Consider the following 21,997-nt stretch of genomic DNA (forward strand, 5'->3'; position numbering starts at 1 on the left):
CCGATGCAAAACCCCAGTCGATATGGAAGTATTGTATTGTGCATAGCTCGCGAGTACCGCCTGAGCCCTAACATACAGTGCCATAATTTCAGATTTGATGGCTAAGAACAGATTAAATGCAATAGTAAGTGTTTTATTATCAGTCCAACAATTAAACAGCAAGTTGGGCGTGACCAGGGAGGACAACCAGCCCAGTGTGCTGGTAGGTGTTCCCCTAAAAATCTGGAGACCTCATCAGCAATTTGTAATGGAATATTCAGTCTTCATGTGCATTGTTAGCATAATTTGCAACACGATTTTATTATTTTCAATTATAAATAATAATAATGCCGAATTTATTTACACTAACTTATTTTAAATTAGGAATCAGGAGAATGACATGAAACTATATTAACAAAAACGCGAAACATTTGAATGTTAAATTGATGATGGTACTTTCAGAAATGCTAAGGTAGACTACCTGATTGAGAGGATGATCTCTCTTTCCACTGAATATTTTTACATTTGATTTGGTTTTGACGCTCCTTCCTCAGTCTTTCAAGTCTTTGGGCTGGAAAAAAAGGAGCACAAATACAAAATTTCAGTTAAACTCAAAAAGACAAAAAAGACAATAAGTCTGTTGAATGCTACTAAAAAGCAAGCATTGTGTAAAAGACAATTGAAACGTGCTTCAAACAAACACATTGAATGTTAAACTGGATAATCCCTCATCTTACCAGCAGCCTTGGGTTTCTCATGGCTATCTTGTTGGAGCCCTAATAAAACAGCCACAATACATACATTCTTAATCCCTGTTTGGAAGGATTGCAGCTTTTTAACCAGGAACACAAATCTTGACCAATGTTTCACCAATTTTAATCACAAGAATCACGTGAGCCCAAAGTAAACTTTCAGTTTACGTTTGAACTCTCCAAACCCAAATCAAATTAACGATAAAAAAAGAAACACTAAATTCAATTAAATTGATTAAAACTCATCACACCACAACACCATACACTGCTACGAGATGTGAAAGTCAAGGTTTTCTGCAATCAACTGTCCACACTTATGTCCGTGAGTCGTTGTCTTTGATGATTCACAGTTTGATCATCTGTTCAGCCTGTGTGTGCTAAATTGTGGTCAAATGTTTACATGCAGTCTGGCATTGTTATTCTAAACGATATTGTGCAATATATATTTGAAGTTTATTTTTACATCTGTTGTTTGACATCTGACAAAATGTTTGTGACATTGTTTTTTATCCGTGAAGATTAATAAGCGTGTGATGCTCGTCCTCGAAGACTTGCAAGCCCAAGTCGTGACTTTATCTCAACTGTGTTTCACAGATAAACTACTAGCCTACTGTATGTTTGTGATCATGAACATTTTTTACTTGACCCTTTGGTAAAATGTTAATCTTTGTCTAAGCTGAAATATTGCTTAAACGTAAGAGTAACAATAGAGGATGTCCGCTCCAGAGGTAGGTAGAGTAGCCAAACATTGTACTCAAGTAAGTGTAGTTACTTGACAATAATGTGACTCAAGTAAAAGTCAAAAGTAGTCCTCCAAATCACTTGAGTAAGAGTAAAAAGTACAATGAACTAATTACTCAAAGTAGAGTAAATAGTAACTTCTTATTTTTTTAACCACAGCATGAACATATAAATTTCAAAAATAATTACAACACAAAGTGTGAATGTGCAAATTCTGATATTTCTGCATATGTGCACACGTGTGTGTGTGTGTGTATGCACAGTCAAAACTACAACAAAACATCTGCAATTTACGGCACAGTTTTTTCTCAAGTTAGAAGTGAGCTGAAATATCCACGTTTGGGCAGGCAGTACCAGACATATACAATATATGAAAGCTGTTGTTTTTGTTCGTCCGAATGTAAACACGAAGAGCGCGTTGTTGCCTTCACGCGTTGTTGTTTGATGTGATTTTTGCCATGCTGATGTTGTTTAACACTTCTGTGACGTATGTTAACCATGATTTGGGAATTTTATGGATGTTTTGTGACGATTGCCTGTTCGTAACTTCTTTGAAATTAGTGTACAGGAAGGATTTTGTGTACTCCCCTGGTAGGAGCGTTGTTTGCGGGGGTGTTATGAATTCTTCACTGTGATTGTTTGCAGAACTTGTTAGGTCGGTGGCTACTACGACTTGGAAGACGACCTGTTTGAGTGTTGATAGTGTTTTGTTTTATTGTTGTGTATTGGATGCGTTACTGGCCTTCAGGAATTTTGGCCTACCTACTCGCAATAGTGGCATCACGGACAGCTGTTGACAGAGTCCGCCGCGTGTGAAGTTGACACGTTGATTGATTATGTGTCAAAGGGGGAACGGGGGGGTTTAATTGGTATTTTCAATTTTTGATTTTTTTTTAATTCATAAAATTTGTTGGAGTTTGTCTAGTCTAAGCAGGCTCAACACAGGAGATCGGTTAAGAAGGAGAGAAGTCTCTTCAAGTGGACAGTGGATGGACGAAAGCTTTGGAGGAAATTGCGCATGTTTAGTGGGGTACACTGTATGACAACAATGGTAATGTAAAATTCAACAACTTCCAGGAACTTCAAATAATATGGTGGTAAGGAAATAAGCGCCTTGTCAACTCTGACGATAGTACAATTGAGGGGAAACAATCAAAAACATCTATTAAAGCCTCTGCAGAATTTACAATAATTCTTCAGTGACTTAGTCAAGAGATAAGGATGTTGGTGGACACAATAAAGATATAGTGATTATGGTATGATGTGTTATTTTACTTTAGAGTCTGTTACATAGATGATGCAGTCATGACCAAATTCGGGTCGGAAGACGTACTGAATATCAGGGGGAAAGGTGACAAAATTAAGGAAGGTTTAATTTAGAAGATGACAGTAATAAAAGAATTCAAGTAGCTGTGGGATAAAGATAATTGGAAGGTGAAAGTGAGTTATTAATTGACTGTTAGGAACTATGTGTGATAGATGTGCCACATGTGGGCTTCTGATTTGGATACCTGACTTTGTATATGACTGGCCCCAATTTGCATTGTGTTATGTTGTGGTTGAGTGTGGGGGGTATTATTATATTTGTTGTTTTGGACACTACTGGCAGGAGCCCTCATTCTTACAGATCTGGGGAGATGTCAAAGGTCCTTTGTGTGCTAATGATGGTGCTCAGGTCGTACTGTCCAAGCGGGGAGAGTGACTGGAATGCCGGCTCAGGGATGGAGCAGCTGAGACCAGGAGGAATGGCTGTGGAGGATGGACCGCTGATTGAATTGATATTTTTATACTTTGTGTAAATTTAGTAATTGGGTCAGTCCGTGATTATTGTATTTGGAAAGATTTGTCTGAGTGTTTAACTGGGGGTTTAATTAAAGAGTTGTTTCTGTGTTGTAGCGTGTATTGGCGGTGGATAAAACGTAATTTATTTAAGAAATTAATTTGTCGAAGGTGAACGCCTCCGTTCACTTCCGGGTTAGTTCGATTGACGTTTTAACGTCACAATCAAACTATCTGTCTCATAAACTCTCTCATAAAGGCCACCATGTCTCTTTTTATATGTGTAAAATTTAGGAAAAGTGACGAAAAACCTCTATGTCTCATAATCTGACGGTTGCTACAGTAATGCAATACGAGTCCTCGATCCAGAGGTCTCTTGTCACATCCAAACACACAAACGATACAGGTAGTGGAATTTTATATAAAATGTAATTAAATCTAAAAGGGAAACAAACTACAGGGAAACAATGCAGAGAAAGGAAAAACAAGGTACAGGTAAACATTCGTAAAGCAGGTCGAACTTGTGATGTAGGTGTGAAGTGAGGATGTACGGTGAGCAATGCATAGAGCTTGGATTCGTGTTACCGTTAATTTAAACACAAATATGCACTAATCTGTACTTTAGTAGACCGCACGTTGGACTTGCGTCGCGTGGAACACAATTTAGGCAGGCTGATCGATCTTCCGGATGCTTGGCCAGAGCACCAAAAAGGGTGGTTTTAAGAAAAAGGAGAAAAAGAAAAGCAAAAGTAAGACTTCAGGTGCAGGATGGCTGGAGCCCTTAAGTGGCGCTGGTCTCTACGCGCTGGGAGCAGACGTGTGCCGCCCGTTTCCTTCCCAACTGAGCTTTGTCCGTAAACTCCCCACACAGATGAAAGTGTAGCTCGGTCGGGCGCTGGCAGGGTGCCCTGTGGCGAGGGAAGGTCAGGTGCGTCCTCGCCACTCCTGGTGAGAGGTGGCGCAACCTGGCTGAGCCAGTTTCTTCGGCGAGACTCAGGACAAGACAAAGGGTTTCGGCCTTTTATGCACAAAAGAGAGAGACGGAGTGGCCCTGGGGACCAGAAAGGAGCTAGACCGCGCCTCTTAGTATTAATTTTCCTCCTAGGATTATTTGTGGTTTTAAACCAATGGAAATAAAAGAAAAACTAAATTATTGGATCTAAGATAAGGAAACCGGTTTCCAGCTTTGCATTGTCACACACACACACACACACACACACACACACACACACCCTGTTTAATCCATCTAATGAGTGTTTCAATTTTATCTGGTTGCTTAGAGCATTTAGTATTTGCGATGTGGCATTTATGTTGTGTGGGGTGAAATGTCTCAACCGGCTCAGTTGACAAACAGATTTGAAATCAGACATTAAAATTCGAAGAAATACAATCACTAGTGACATTGGTGTGGTGGTAAACACTGGGAGCATTCATGCAAAGTTCTTAAAATGTCACACAACATTCAAATTGGGTGAACTCCGTGGTACAGCTTGCGGCTGGCAGTAACTCTCAACCACCGGTGGGTGTCGCTGGTGTTCCATCCCTTGTTCCAGAGGTCCTGAGTTGCAAAAATTGTCCCAGAGGGCCTTGCCTGCATTTCAAAGGAGCAAATGGTTACTTTGAACAGTGGGTTTCTCACATTCTTGGTCATCAAGTCAGTGTCCAGAAAAGGGCTTTGTTGGTGGAACCCTTCAGACTGGGTGGGGAGTGACTGTAATTAGTTTTGCGTCCGGGTGTGAAGCCAGGTTCCCTGTGTCTCTGCTTTGATAAGTGGACCAGGCCTCCCTTGGATGTCTTGTGTACACAGATTGGCTCAGCAGGGCGGCAGAGGCAGGCATGCAGAACTGTCAGCGATTGGGGGTCGCTGGGTGCCGTTTGTTCCGTCAGGACATACTCGCTACAGTGTCCTACATTACAATGAGATTTAGTTGAGCGTGGTCCCACCTCAACAGCGATGATGTACTGTATGACTGAAACCCATTCTTGTTTCTGTGCTTAATTGTACTGTCTTATGCTGGTGAATCAGAATATTCTGATTTTATTATAGAATTCAAGTCACTCTTTTCCAACTTCGATAGAGGGTTTTTTTTCAAGTGATAGTCCGTGAATCTTTGGCACCCACACATAGCTACTCCGTTAATTGTTTACATTTAGGCGAAGGTGGCATGGCGAACGACTGAGCACTTCTGCCTCACAGTTCTGAGGTCCTGGGTTCAATTCCAGCCTCGTCGGTGTAGAGTTTGCATGTTCTCCCTGTGCCCGTGGGAGTTTTCTCCGGGTATTCTGAATTCTTCCGAGCTACCAAAGAAATGCATGCTGTGTTAATTGAAGACTCTAAATTGCCCGTAGGGGTGAATGTGAGTGTGATGAATGGTTATCTGTGTGTGCCCGGCTAGCCTCCGGTGACAAGGAGGGCGCGCACGGCAACCACGGGGAGAGCTCAATCTCTCTCGCGCACTATTCCTTGGCCCTGTCTGGCCCAGTGTTCTCCAACAGATTCAACAACCCGTTTAATGCCAAAATTATTTATTTACTGGGAACTACTGGTTTTCGCCATATTCAGCCTGGCCTTCCTATTCTTTTTGCTTATGACTGGTTGGTACTGTCTGTTTGCTGCATGAGGACAAAATTCCATTAAAGAAAGAAAACACTACATTACATATGGAGCAGGTGTATAACCACACTCCTTACACAATAAAGTACCCCAAAATGTAATCCTTGTTTTGTTTCTAAATACAATACATATGTTTGAAGTGCTAAAAACATGTGCAAAGACTGGGAACAATATAATACTGAATTGCTGAGATATACCGTAATTTCTCATGTATAATGTGCATTTGTTTCCCCAAAAAATTGTCAAAAGTCAATAGTGCGCATTATACATAAGTATAGGGGGAAATGAAAAAAACGTTCACATTTTATAAATGTATGCCGTCATCTCGAGGTTATGAAAAAGGTGTACACTTTCATTCTAATATGCCACCACTACTTAGAGGTTATGAAGAAGGTGTAGCCTACACTTTCATTCCAATATGACAGGGGTACGTGTGACTATATATGTAAAGTTGGGCTGATAAGTTTACATAACCTGGCAGAGTTTGTGAAATATTATTGTTGTTTTTTTTGTTTTTTTTTTAAATACTACTGATGACTGAATAACAACCATCATTAATGTCTTTATGGTTATGTTTAATGATAATCCAATTAAAATAAAATTAAATGTGTTTTGCCTGGTCCTACATGTTTTCTTTAAAGAATTGTACCCATCTTACAAATTCTGCCTGGGTAATCAAATATATGACTGTTTTCTCATTTACTAAATAAAGGGCTGTGAATTTCAAAATAAGAGCAAGCAAATCAAAAGAAACTATTACGTGTTCAAATAAAGCGCTTAACTTCAGAATAATTTGAAAAAACTAACAAAATACAGATAATGTTTTGATCATATGGGTAGAACCAAAATCATGCATTGTAAAAATGCATTATATATAGGTAGAAAGGTTTTCCAGAATTTTTAGGTCAACTTTGCGCACTACACATAGGTGTGCATTATACATGAGAAATTATGGTAGTTTCAGACTCTTTTTCATTTTGTGGGCTGAAACAAAGGTACAGAATGACTCGCTCGGCCCGTCATAGCCTCGTGTGTCTCGCTCCTCTCGCACTGATTGCAGGCAGAGGAGCAGCGAATCCACAATACAATAAGTATGTGATTGACAGCTGGAGGCGGAATTTTCAGTGCATCCACTGACACGCCCTCAGCATCTGGAAGCTCAAAGAATATCTAAATTTTGAAGCCGGATTTCACATACTTTACAATTTTTTTTAATCCATTCATTCATTGTCCAGCTTTTTAACACTCTTTTCTGTGGTGTGTTGAATTTACAATAAAAAAAATTTGGCCTGTCTCAGGGCACTGTAAGGAATACCAACTGCACCTCTAATGAGCAAGCAGAAACATCCCTCGACAGCAGAATCTTGAACTCAATCAAATTAAAACTGAAAACAGCGTAATACACACGTTTCTTTTCCTGCATATAAATTTTGGAGGCAGCACCCTATTATTTTGGGCTCTCTCAGCTCTAAAAACTCAGACATCATGCCATTGTTATCTGACAAATTTGAGTTAAGTTTGGTACCATGTCGTGTCAAAGGTTGAGTAAATGCAGGCCGCACAAAAATGGAGGCTTGCCCGCAAATGGCCCCCAGGTTGGAGGTTGGACACCATTGCTGGAGGACAAGTGCAAAAGTATGACCCATGCAAATTTTGGGAAAAGGTAAGTAACTCTTAGGCCTACTACACTACTACAATTATTGTTGGTCTTTATGGTGGGACTGTTAAGTACTATGAATGTTAAAGCCGTAAATCACTTTCTGTTGAGTTTAGGATATGGAGTACCGTATTTTCACGACCATAAGGCGCACTTAAGTCTTAAATTTTCTCCAAAATGGACTGGGCGCCTTATAATGCGTAATAATAATAAGTTCCTACATCTATAAATGTTGTTGTGTGATGAGCGCTCCGCTTTTTTTTTTTTTTTAGCATTTACACGCCGACACGCTCCTTAGACAGAGGAAAAGTGGACGTGGCTGAGGACAGGGGAGGGTGCGTGAAGTAGGATGTTAAAGCCACACCTCCGCGCTGAGTGTTTTTTTTTTTTTTTCTTTTTTTTTTAACCGCTTGACTGATTGGGAGCATTTCCGGGGTGTGCATTGTGCAAAACAACATCGGTTTGGCTAAGGACCCCCGAAAATATCACCTACGAAGAGACACGCTTACGAAGCACAGTTTTAACTGCAAGCTATCAGTTACGCGGAGGAACATGGGAATCGAGCAGCCGCGAGAGAATTCTAGATCAGCGAAATCCATGGTTCACAAGTGGAGGAAGCAGGAAAACGAGCTTCGCCAAGTCAAGAAGACGGAGCGGAGTTTCCGCGGGAAAAAAAAGAAAATCAAAAGGCGGAAACAAGGCGAGGTAGCCCGAGTTGGAAGACCAACTCGAGCAATGGATTAATGAGGAAAGAACAGCTGGGAGAAGCGTCTCAAGTCACCATTCGACTGAGTCCGAGAAGCTTGCCATCATTCCAGGAGGCTTGACGAACCATTGGACATCCGTGTAAACAGAGCGTTCAAAGTGAAGTTGCGAGCGGCGTGGGAGTGATGGATGACAGATGGCGAACAGTTTTACTAAGACTAGGAGGCAGCGCCGGGCGAGTTACGCCACAATTTGTGAATGGATTGCGGATGCTTGTTCGAGCTTTTGCACGGCAACGAGACAGACTCAAACCTGCCGTGTTTGATTGAGAACTTGCCCAGCTGTTCATTTCGGATACAGAAGATGAGGACTTTGATGGATTTGTGGATGAGGATTGATCAAAAAATAACGTGCGTATATTGTTAAATAAATAAAGTACAATACTCAGTTTTGCTACCGCTGCCTTTTTAAAAACATTGTTTAGCGTGCATGCATGCTACCATATGTTTTAAGCTAGCGTATGTTTTACCATGCCTGCGCCCAATAATACGGTGCGCCTTATGTATGTGTTAAATACAGAAATAGAACCCGTAACTGAGACTGCACCTTTTAATACGGTGCGACCTATGGTCGTGAAAATACGGTAGGCGCCGCAAATGGCCCCCAGGCCGTAGGTTGGACACCACTGCTGCAAGACAAGTACAACGGTATGACCCATGCAAATATTGGGAAAAAGGTACAAATGTTGGAAAAAACAACAGTACTTTCTCATGTATAATGCGCATTTTTTTCCCCAAAAAAATTGTCAAAAGTCAATAGTGCGCATTATACATAGGTATAGGAGAAAATGAAAAAAGTTTGCACATTTTATAAATGTATGCAGTCATCTAGAGGTTATGAAAAAGTTGTACACTTTCATTCCAATATGCCACCGCCCACTAGAGTTTACGAAAAAGTTGTACACTTTCATTCTAGTATGCCACCTGGTTAACTCTTCGGCCAACTACACTACTGTATTTATTATTGGTAATTATGGTGGGACTTTTAAGTACTGTGAATGTAAGGCGGTGGGCGCAGCAGCCAGCTTATTCTCGGGATATCACCCTCAAACTAACGGCCAGACGGAGCAGGCTAACCAGTCCCTGGAATCGGCTCTCTGATGTGTTGCCGGACGCAACCCCTCCTCATGGAGTTCATTCCTCCCGTGGATTGAGTACGTTCACAATTCCCTCACCAGCTCCGCTACTGGTGTGCCCCCGTTCATGGCTTGCTACGGTTACCAACCCCCATTATTCAAAGAACAGGAGCAGGCAGTGGCAGTTCCCGCCGGGCGGTGTTGACCCGGTCCGCCGCACGCAATAAACAGTTCTCGGACCGTCATCGGTCCTCGCCGCCTGAATACAAGGTGGGTCAGTCCGTCTGGCTTTCTTCCCACGAACTCCCACTTCAAACTGAGTCCTGTAAACTCACTCCGTGTTTCATTGGTCCTTTTCCCATTAGCAAAATTATCAATCCTACTTCCGTCCAATTAAAACTTCCTACTGAAAAAAAATGCAAAAATTTCGCACTTTTTTCCTTTAGAAGGTCACTTACTGTTGTGATTACGATATCGCTCGCGCTGACTTTTTTGTGCATCTGAGTCTCCTCTATATGTGTACCAATGTTCAGAGCCATAGCTCAAAGGTATCACAGAGTTGTCCTTTGATGTATTTTAGGGTTAGTTTAGTTTCTAGGGAGCGCTGTCGAGCCATTTTTGGGAAATCGCGCCAAAAAACGGGAAATTATCACATTTTTCACTTGGCGTGAAATTTCGTGAGTTTTTGTGCACATTTAGTGCCTCAAAAATGGCCTTGTTTCTGATGACTAAAATAGTAATAATAATAATTTCTACAAATCAATAGGGACCTCGCAGGTGTACTGCTCGGGCCCCAATAATAGTTTCTACAAATAAAATAGGGGCCTCGAAGGTCACCTGCCCCGGCTGTAATAATAATAATTTCTAAAGAAACAATATGGACCTTGCAGGTCTACTGCTAATTAAAGTACCCCTAAACAGACCAAAAGTTGTCTTGTAAATTTGACACATCACAGAAACATGTGTTGTTAACAAGCTGGATAATGAATGAATGGATAAAAAATTGCAAAGTATGTGATAACAGGCTTTAAAATAACCAAGAATTGACATTCTTTCAGCTTCCAGACGCTTTGGGCTTGTCGCTAAATGCTCTCAAAATCCCACCTCCCTGGAACGTTCAGCTGTCAATCAAATAAGTATCTCTCATGGCTCCTAAGAGAATTTTTGCATTCGAATGAAAACGAGTCAATGTACTTGTTTTATTCTTCAATGGTTTGGTTTACTTCCGCCACCATTTTGGATTTCTGTGTATCTCTTTTGTGCATGTATGCGTTGTGGCGTTACCAAAAGCTCCATAAAGTTTGTTTGGGGGGGGGGGGGAAAAACGAGCTCTCTGCTGAAGCACGGATACCATGGAAACACCCCCCCCTCCCCTCAAAAGAAGGCACTTTCACTGGGGTGGAGGGCAATCGCATTTAGCGTCAAGTGAGAATATATATATATATATATATATATATATATATATATATATATATATATATATATATATATATATATATATATATATATATATATATATATATATATATATATATATATATATATATATATATATCGGCACGGTGGCCGACTGGTTAGAGCGTCAGCCTCACAGTTCTGAGGACCCGGGTTCAATCCCCGGCCCCGCCTGTGTGGAGTTTGCATGTTCTCCCCGTGCCTGCGTGGGTTTTCTCCGGGTACTCCGGTTTCCTCCCACATCCCAAAAAACATGCATGAATTGGAGACTCTAAATTGCCCGTAGGCATGACTGTGAGTGCGAATGGTTGTTTGTTCCTATGTGCCCTGCGATTGATATATATTAGGCTTTACAGGATCACGATTTTTGGAGCCAATCAGTGAGTTTAAAAAAACGATACCCGATTACCGATCCGATCACAAGATGGAGGAATATGTCTTTTTTTAATGACCTGTTCATTTACTGTATATACTAGTGTACCTAATTGCTCAAGAAATTATATTTACAATAAATAATGTATCTTTGTTACTCTATTTATGCCAGTGAGGCATAGTGACAGACAGAACAAATGAATGGTCTTTTATTAGATGCCAGGAAGTAAATACAGTAATTAATGTATCCACATGTTGTGACATCATTTTGACAGTTTGTTGGTGTGCCGTGAGATTTTTCAATTGTAAAATATGTTCCTTGGCTCCATAAAGGTTGGCTGCTCTCGTCAGATCGTGTATTCTAATCGGTCAAGTCAAAACAACATTACATGACAGAAATAATGGGTACTAACTTACTGTAATTAAATTACTTTATTGTAATTAAATTACTTCACCCACACCGAAACTTTAGAGCATGATTCGACAGAACAGCGGCATTTTTACATCCAACCATTCATGCTACCACTAGCTTGCTAGGCTACATAGCATTTTATTGCCTGCTTGTGAGCCGTATCGTATTAAAAGAACGTGAACATATCTCAAGCAAGCCTTAAACGAACGTCCTCTCCTGTCCTGAGCACTGGTGACCACCAACACACGTTTCCCCCCATTGTGTCCATATAATGCAGTCGAGCCGGCTCGCTCCACTCTTGTTGTCGTCACCACGGTAACGAGTGTATCCGGTCGCATTTGAGTTGACAAGTCCAATGATCGTAAAAAACGGGATGCGGTGGTATCGGAATACAAGATTTTATTGCAGTAGTCTGACAGTGCAATCGTGAAAGAGCAAATTTGTCTTGTAGTCCGGCCATTACGTGTTGCCTGTCTCCGACATGTTGTCTGTCCCACACCGCTGAGATGTTTTTTTTTCCATCCATCCATCCATCCATTTTCTACCGCTTATCCGGGTCGGGTCGCAGGGGCAGTAGCTTTAGCAGGGACGCCCAGACTTCCCTCTCCCCAGCAACTTCATCCAGCTCTTCCGGGGGGATCCCGAGGCGTTCCCAGTCCAGCTGAAGGACATAGTCTCTTCAGCGTGTCCTGGGTCGTCCCCGGGGTCTCCTCCCAGTGGGACGTGCCCGGAACACCTCACCAGGGAGGCGTCCGGGAGGCATCCGAATCAGATGCCCCAGCCACGTCATCTGGCTCCTCTCGATGCGGAGGAGCAGCGGCTCTACTCTGATATCCTCCTGGATGACCGAGCTTCTCACCCTATCTCTAAGGGAGAGCCCAGACACCCTGCGGAGGAAACTCATTTCGGCCGCTTGTATCCGGGATCTTGTTCTTTCGGTCACAACCCACAGCTCATGACCATAGGTGAGGGTAGGAACGTAGATCGACCGGTAAATTGAGAGCTTCGCCTTTCGGCTTAGCTCCTTCTTTACCACAACGGACCGATACAAAGTCTGCATCACTGCAGACGCTGCACCGATCCGGCTGTCGATCTCCCGTTCCATTCTTCCCTCACTCGTGAACAAGACCCCAAGATACTTGAACTCCTCCACTTGGGGCAGGATCTCATCCCCGACCTGGAGAGGGCATGCCACCCTTTTCAGACTGAGGACCATGGTCTCAGATTTGGAGGTGCTGATTCTCATCCCAGCCGCTTCACACTCGGCTGCGAGCTCACGGCTTGATGAAGCCAACAGAACCACATCATCAGCAAAAAGCAGAGATGCAATACTGAGGCCACCAAACCGGACCCCCTCTACGCCTCGGCTGCGCCTAGAAATTCTGTCCATAAAAGTTATGAACAGAATCGGCGACAAAGGGCAGCCTTTGCGGAGTCCAACCCTCACCGGGAACGAATCCGACTTACTGCCGGATATGCGGACCAAACTCTGACTCCGGTCGTACAGGGACCGAACAGCCCGTATCAGGGGGTTCGGTACCCCATACTCCCGAAGCACCCTCCACAGGACTCCCCGTGGGACACGGTCGAACGCCTTCTCCATGTGTTCTTCCATCACAGTCTGGTTTGATGCTGCTACAATAAAAGGACAAATTGGTGGGTCGTGCCCAGAACACCTCACCAAGGAGGCGTCCGGGAGGCATCTGAATCAGATGACCCAGCCACCTCATCTGGCTCCTCTCAATGTGGAGGAGCAGCGGCTCTACTCTGAGATCCTCCCGGATGACCGAGCTTCTCACCCTATCTCTAACGGAGAGCACGGACACCCTGCGGGGTAAATTCATTTAGGCTGCTTGTATCCGGGATCTTGTTCATTCGGTCACGACCCACAGCTCGTGGTCTCAGATTTGGAGGTGCTGATTCTCATCCCAGCCGCTTCACACTCGGTTGCGAATTGCTCCAGAGAGAGTTGGAGATCACGGCTTGATGAAGCCAACAGAACCACACCATCTGCAAAAAGGAGAGATGCAATACTGAGCCCACCAAACCGGACCCCCTTTACGCCTTGGCTGCGCCTTGAAATTCTGTCCATAAAAGTTATGAACAGAATCGATGACAAAGGGAAGCCTTGGCGGAGTCCAACCCTCACCGGAAACGAGTCCGGCTTACTGCCGATATGCGGACCTAACTCTGAAACCGGTCGTACAGGGACCGAACAGCCCGTATCAGGGGGTTCGGTACCCCATATTCCCGAAGCACCCCCCACAGGACTGCCCGAGGGACACGGTCGAACGCATTCTCCAAGTCCACCTTCTCCAAGTCCACAAAATAAATGTAGACTGGTTGGGCAAACTCCCATGCACCCTCGAGTACCCTGCCGAGGCTGTAGAGCTGGTCCATTGTTCCACGGCCAGGACGACACCCACACTGCTCCTCCTGAATCTGAGAGTCGACTTCCCGACGGACCATCCTCTCCAGCACCCCTGAATAGACCTTACCAGGGAGACTGAGGAGTGTGATGCCCCTGTAGTTGGAACACACCATCTGGTCCCCCTTCTTAAAAAGGGAACCCGCCACCCCAGTCTGCCAATCCAGAGGCACTGTCCCCGATGTCCACGCGATGTTGCAGAGGCGTGTCAACAAGGACAGCCCCACAACATCCAGAGCCTTTAGGAACTCTGGGCGAATCTCATCCACCCTCGGGTCCTTGCCACCGAGGAGCTTTTTAACCCTCGGTGACCTCAAACACAGAGATAGGAGAGCCCGCCTCAGAGAACCCAGACTCTGCTTCCTCATAGGAAAGAGTGTCGGTGGAATTGAGGAGGTCTTCGAAGTATTCTGCCCACCGACTCACAACGTCCCGAGTCGAGGTCAGCAGCGCCCCATCCCCACTATACACGTTGATGGTGCACTGCTTCCCCCTCCTGAGACGCCGGATAGTGGACCAGAATTTCCTTGAAGCCGTCCGGAAGTCTTTCCTCACCGAACTCCTCCCATGCCAGAGTTTTTGCTTCAGCGACCACCAAAGCTGCATTCCGCTTGGCCAGCCGGTACCCATCAGGCCAAAAAGGCCCAATAGGACTCCTTCTTCACCTTGACGGCATCCCTCACCAATGGGTTCGGGGATTGCCGCCACGACAGGCCACAGCTCCGGTCGGCCGCCTCAGCACTGGAGGCGCAGAACATGGTCCACTCGGACTCGATGTCCCCCGCCTCCCCCGCAACATGAGCAAAGTTCTGTTGGAGGTGGGACTTGAAACTCCTTCTAACAGGGGATTCTGCTCGACGTTCCCACCATAATCAATCCGTTTTTAAACAGGAGGAAAACGTGGTATGCAATCTGCAATTGTAAATAATTCATCTGTAAAGCTCTGCTCATATTTCTCGTCAAAAACATCTCAATTTGGAAACTCTTTCGATATCCTCTTCTTTAAATTTCACTTTTAATCTCTCACTAACACCTAAGGGGAAGTTACCATACAGGTTTTGAAATACTTGAAAAGTATTCGCCCAATATACTCGATTGGGTTTCATTTTGACACTTTTATGATAGCTTTCGTTATAACTATTGACTAAATCTTGTACAATATAAAACGTCGTGTGTTTTTAGCTGTGACATATCTCCACATTCTAGTTCTCAGAGTTCTGTTGAACCTTTCGAACACAGAGGGTTTCAGATCACTCGCTGTAGCAAAATGAATAACACTGTGTTTTTTCATGAAATTCTTAAAACGTCTGGGAAAGAATTATTTTCCCCCATTAGTTTGTAGCTTTTTGTGTGTACCGCTATTTCATAAAATAGATTCAAAAGCTTTTACGACTTCCAGAGCAGTCTTATCCTTCAAGACGTGAACAAAGGCCTTTTTAGAAAACACATCTGAGGGTTAGTAGATATTTAAATCCGTCATTGTGCTCTGCTAGAGCTTGCATGTCATAGAGATCAGCTTGGAATTGATTTAGAGGTCTGGAAACAAAAACTCTATTTCTAGGGAAATTAATTCTGGCTGGTTTATGCATTGTCCATCCATCCATTTTCTGAACCGCTTCTCCTCACTAGGGTCACGGGCGTGCTGGAGCCTATCCCAGCTGTCATCGGGCAGGAGGCGGGGTACACCCTGAACTGGTGGTTTATGCATTGTGTTAAAGTATTTTTTTCCAGACATGGACACAGCTTTAAGTTGTTTATTGGTTCTCACACAAAATTAAGTGTATAAAACAAGTTCTAAAGTGGTTTGCTAAACATTCTCTAAGCCTATATAGGTTCTACAGAAGATAAAGGTAATAATGCAATGTGTCATAGTAAAACAAAGGATCACATCACGACCGTGTTGGAAAAAATCATCTAAGACCTGATAAACATAAATGCCTCAGTTAGGAACATAGATTGGACTTTTAACTCGAAAGCAGCTTGGAAAGTCATCAGTTCATACGGTATGTCCACCAGGTGGTTGTTTTGCAAACAGTATTTCAAGATATCAATGAACAAACTGAAAAGAGTCAACAGGTGACCTACTCTGATTTCACCCTCCCAATTTTCCAAAATGTTTTTAAATGTCAGACAAACATGAATCAGCCTCGGATACGACTTGGCTTACAAAAGATACCCAGGGTTGTTGAAATAATGACAATGACAATGTCCAACTCCTCGAATCTGCTCAGTATATTCCTCACGGGTTCGAGCTCCAACAGTAAAGTCTCGCCCACGCGTTTGACGGTCTCTCTATCAGGTGACTTAACATATAGTGAATACTTGGTAGAAAGTGCTCGGTGCATGATGTGATAGAAGTGTTGAGTTAAATAATAATCCTCCCCTACTTCTCGACATTTATGTCGTCTCTGATTAGGATGATTTATTCCACATCCGAAACATTCACCTTTACTGTAATTTCTCAAGAAGCGTCTGAGGAGATATATGATGGCTATCTTAATACAAAGCACCACTTCTGAAGACAACCAATTGTCCCGGGGGGGTCTGTCCAACTCAAGTCTTCCACTCCTTCATCAACATCGAGTGAGGATGCGGTTGTAGACAGCTGGGGTGTCGGCCAGCTGTGTTGGAAGGCTGTAGGCTGATGGTTCTCTTCTTGCATGCCACTGTCTTTGGGAGGGGTATAGGAAGTCTCAACAACATTATTGTTGACGAAGTTCTCAGCGTCAACCTCTGGTCAGCCCCGGTAGTCTTCTCATCACAGTTGGAGTTGTCACACTCAGCCGCGGGGGTAGTTATAGAGGTCTCCACAACGCAGTCAGAGTTCCCAGGGTCGATGCTTTTAATTATAGGCTCATTACAGCCAGTTAGAGTATCTGCAGTGATTCCCGTCCATACCCCCTCTGTGGAACCGAAAGGTACTCCTCTCACATCATCGAAGGGTTCCCATCACGTGGCCACGGAGTGGTGCTCAATGCCTTCATTCTCCTTCTTACAGAGGGTTTGTCTCACCAGAGAAAAAGTGTAGTTGTGGGCGCCGAGTCATACATTTGTATAATCTGATGAGTGAGGGGGTTGGGTTAGAGGCGTGGTTATGGAAATGACAATGCTCTCGACACCCACGATGTTCTTCCATTGTTGACTGGTTGTAAAATGGGCAGAGATGTCTTCAGAGACGAGGGCCATTTTTTCAGACTAGTCACTCAGTAAGAAAAACATGCTGAAAAACATGCCGCATTCGCTATTGACGGATGTTAATGAAAACTCTAAATCAGACTGCTTCACACATTCACCTTCCTCGTCCTCAATTAATTTTAACATCGAAAAAACAATCCCCGCTTGCTGAAGATCTAGATTTCCATACCATAGATTAGTCCACCACACCTCTGATGAATGTATAGTTTTCATGATGACTTCTGTCACGACATGATTAAATTCTGCCCAATTATTGGAATTCAATGTTCCTTTATTAGACAGTAATGCATTTTCACAGTCTTGATTCTTCATGTACAGACAAAGTGCAGCTATTTCTTGATAGAATCTGTACCCCAATGTACAGTCGCTGTCGCTAGATCTTAGAGACCATTCCTGCTGTTGGTGGGTGTTGAACCCTCCCTTGGTTGCAGATACAACCAAGATTTACAGGTTGTATCTGGAGCAGATCCTCTAATGATACTGACACATTTCGCTGATCATAGTTGTGCAACTGTTCACATAGTATGTCATGCTTTAAATCGCAGTTATTTATGTCGCCGCTTTGGAGATGTCCGGGCAATGTCTTCAGAGGGTGTTGTTTGTTTTATCGGAAAAAAAGAGAGGCGATCTACTGGTGGAAGAGGGTTATGCCATTTATGGAGAGGGCCTCTGGTGGGCCAACACAAGTCTAGGACTTGTTCTAACATGCTTAGAACAAGTCTGGACATGTTGAAACAAGGTGACATCATTTCCGATTTGATTTCCAGTGTCATTTTCCGCGTCCCATTTCTAGTAGCTGCAACACTTCCGGCCTTCAGGTCTGATGTCCGCCAGATGTCATTTTCCACACCCCATTTCAGCTGACATCATTTCCATATTTTCGGCCAACGTCATTTCCACACCCAATTTCCGGTGACATCATTTCCGGTTTATGATTAGACTTAGGCAACAACAGCACTTCCGGCTTCCGGTGATGCAATGGCAGGTGACGTCACGTCCGGCCAGCCATCATTTTGACATTTGCTGGATACTACTGTTTTTTAATATGTTGTACTGTATCACATTTATTAAACCATAACAACATAGATTAATAGTTAAGGAAGAAGTGGGTTTCTACATTAACAGGAGGAGAGGTACATACACTGTCCGCATACATTTTGGCCACAAGCTTTGCGTTTTTATCCACAGGTACATTATAAATATAGTCCACTACTATGGTAAAAGAAGAATATGTTTACTTTATATTGTACATTATTTGAATGGTTTGGTGGGTATCCCGGAAATCTGTCTGTGTCTCTACATTAACTAAAGGTACTGCAAGACCACAGTGGTCAGAGAAAGTTTTAGTTACCTCTCGGGTTTCAACAGCTCTATTACAACATGTTGGTGTATATTCGCCCGCGAGGTGTGGGGAGAGGGGGAGACTGGGACAGTTGGACTCGGCACAGCCTACGTCGTATCAAAGAGACAGACAGCTTTGTTATAATGCTGAATTCCAGCAGTAGGGGGAGCCAAAGATAGCAGATTATAGCATTAATGTTACAGCTTAAAGCAAGTAGCTCACTGCCATTGACGTTAATAGCAGCTAACTAGCCAAATAGCTTACTGAGATGACTGTCTCTCAGTCAGAAATTGAATCAGAAAGAATGTGCTTGCTTTACACATGTTCTGTCTTGCAGTGCTCTTTAGCTTACACTTTTGGGCTGCGTTGTAATGCCGGTGTAAGGGACATGCTCTCGCCAGATGGCACCATAACCCCCAACCTCGGCCTGGGACTGCATTCCCTGTCTTCCCTCCCCCGCCGAGACAGACAGCCACGGGGATGCCTGCCAAAGACTGGCTCAGCCAGGAAGCCTCACCTCTCACCACGAGGTGGCAAGGACACAGCAGGCCCTTCCCTGCCTCAGAGCACCCTGCCAGCGTCCCGAGCTACCCTTTTGGGTGCCTGGGCAGCTCATGGGCAAGCGTCATTGGGAGGGAAACGGGCGGCCCACGTCAGCGCCGAGCGTCTTGCAAACAGCGACACCAGGGCTTCGGCAGCCCTGCCTTGGAACTCTTTTTCTTGCTTTTTCTTTTTTCCTTCCTCCTTTTTCTGCCAAATCCACCTGTTCCCCGTGCGGACCGGACCGGCCAAATATTCGGGAGATGGACCAGCCTGCCTAAATTGTGCTCCCACGCAACGAAAGTCCAACTTGCGGTCTACTAAAGTACAGATTAGTGAATATTTGGGTTTAAATTAACGAGAAGAGGAATCCCCAGCTCTATGCATTGTCATCCCATGTTCATTTCCACCCTCACATCACAAATCAGTCTCCTTTGCCAATGTTCGTCTGTCCTTTGTTTTGCTTTTCCCTGCATTGTTCCCATGTAGATTCCCCTGTTAGATCTCATGAAATTTTCAGTAAAAATCCACTACCTGTATCAGTTTTGTGTGTGTGTGTCAGTTTGGTTTCGGCAGAAGACCTCTGGTTATTGAGAACGCTTACCTAATTCCTGTAGCAATATTCAGATTATGAGACATAGAGGTTTTTGTCACTTTGTCCTGATGTTTACACATCTAAAAAGAGACGTGGTGCCTGTTTTACGAGATAAAATCATTTGATTTTAATGCTGAAACTTAAATTCACACTAAAACGGAAGTATTGCAGGCGTCACTTCCGGCTTATTCTTTTCTCCTAAATTAATTACGTTTTTATCCAAATCAATATACACTACACCGGTTAGCCATCATTCTTCCGGGTATGTCACAGCTGATTCAGATGACCACTACTGCACATGAGCGTCATTACGAAAGACCCGGATTACCACAACTGTGCATGTGTGTCAAGGACAGAAGGCAATAGCGCGGGAGGATACAGCCACTTTTGGGAGAGAAAAACAAAGCTTAAAACAACAAACAATGGCATTGATTTTGAAATTGTTGATGTCAATCTAATCATGACTAATCTTGGCAGCCCTATAGTATTCACATTCATATATCCTTTATCCTTTGCTTGAACAAATATTAGTGCCGTTTGAGAGGAGTTGTGATGTTACTGTGAATCCAGGCAGGACTGCATGCAGCAGCCAATCACTTTGCAGCTGCCTTGTCTTGCCTAAAACTCATTCATAATAACGGCTCAATGAACAGTATCTGTCTGTCTGTTTTATACTGCTCCCATGTTGTCAAGGCAGGCACACCAGAAGAAGAAGTATTCAATTGATGCAATATGACATAAATTGCTGTTTTTTATTCTATCATGTCATTACATTACGCTCGCAACATTGAAACATGTTTACAGTCATAGACCGAGAACCCCCTGTATTTTCTTACAGATTATTGTGAACGTTTTGAAGCCTTTACAGATTATGGCATGACTTTTAGGGACATAAATTTTAGGGATGGACAATGGCTTGACTGAGGTCGATGTTAGGGATTTCTGTCAGAACATTCGCCAGGCCATCATATACACAGAGCTGACAAATGTCATTAGAGAGGCAGTAACGTTTTTTATTGTAATCTGTATTACTCATCTCACTGACCATTTGACAACTGTTATTCAGTGCAATGAAAATGCATGCATTTCCCTAGAGCAACCATCAATAGCACACAAATTGGTTTGCATCTTACTGCAGTCCCTGTGAAGCGACAGAAGTACATTGGAAATTTATCTTTTCACAGATTAGGACCAATGTGTCTGTGATTATTCAATTGAGCAAAAATGAAAGATTAGATTTTCAGACGCATGCTCCATTAGGGAGCACATAATAGTCACACGATCTATGCTTTGGAACGATACTCGTCAAGGCTAAAGCCCCAGAGCAGTGCATATTTTTGTCAGTATTCAGTATTTTATTTTTTCCAGACTTGTAATCTCGAATCGCTTCAAGGGACTACACACTGTCAATGACAGTTTAAAACTGACCCAGATTGGTCACACAAACCCTTCAAACAGTGGCAAAGCAGGATTTCTGGATGTCCTTGCATGCATCAGTCTTAGGAAGGCATCACAAAAACCCTGTCCTGCTAATCAGATAATGCCTAAAATAAGCCTACCTGTGTTGGAGCGTCGTCGGATGCCAAAATCCCAACTGGAGGTGATATCCATTGACTGCGAGAGGTCACAAGTGTGAGTGTCCGCCATAGTGCCGAACCCCTCATTTAAGGAACTTAACATTGCTGACTCATTGCTGCTGCCAGGTACCAGAGCCAGATGACACTTCTCCAGATCCACATCCTGGTCGATTAGCACCATTTCGCACATTCCTGTATCGTCACTGGTCACATGAGACTGTCTGATGTGGGCCAAAATAATAGCTGGATTGTCCAAGAAGGCCATTTCTTTCCCTTTGTGAAAACAAACAGAAATTAATTAAGTTTTGGTTTCTGACTACCACTTGCCAATATGTCCCAGGTTCCCTTTCAGATACAATGTTGTGAAAGTGTTGCCCCCTTCCTGATTTCTTATTTGTCACATTTCAATGTTTCTTATCATAAAACAAATTTAAACAACAACACAAGTAAACACAAAATTCAGGTAGAATGTAACCTAGAGGTGAAAGAGAAATTCTGAAAGGAGCGAGACGAAATAGTTCTGAGCATCCCAGACAGAGAGAGAGAGAGAGTCCTGATTGGTGCAGACTGTAATGGACATGTTGGTGAAGAAAGCAGGGGTGATGAAGAAGTGATGGGTAAGTTCGGCATCCAGGAAAGGAACTTGGAGGAACAGATGGTCGACTTTGCAAAAAGGATGAAAACGGCGGTAGTGAACACTTTCTTCCAAAGAGGCAGGA

General features: G+C 43.4%; 1 protein-coding gene across 3 annotated transcripts in view; it reads right to left on the reverse strand.

The window, feature by feature from the left end:
- The window catches only part of mapkap1 (MAPK associated protein 1), a 100,598-nt gene that overhangs the window by 70,054 nt on the left and 8,547 nt on the right, over positions 1-21,997 (reverse strand). For all 3 annotated transcript variants that reach the window (XM_061799680.1, XM_061799678.1, XM_061799679.1), the window contains 2 exons: positions 21,261-21,551; positions 461-550 (listed from right to left, as the gene is read on the reverse strand). In XM_061799680.1, coding sequence (XP_061655664.1) covers positions 461-550; positions 21,261-21,543 — 373 coding nt within the window. In that variant the 5' untranslated portion in view covers positions 21,544-21,551. The remainder of the gene's footprint in view (positions 1-460; positions 551-21,260; positions 21,552-21,997) is intronic.

This window comes from Phyllopteryx taeniolatus, chromosome 15 (genome assembly GCF_024500385.1).
Source record: "Phyllopteryx taeniolatus isolate TA_2022b chromosome 15, UOR_Ptae_1.2, whole genome shotgun sequence".
In the NCBI taxonomy this organism is placed as follows: domain Eukaryota; kingdom Metazoa; phylum Chordata; class Actinopteri; order Syngnathiformes; family Syngnathidae; genus Phyllopteryx; species Phyllopteryx taeniolatus.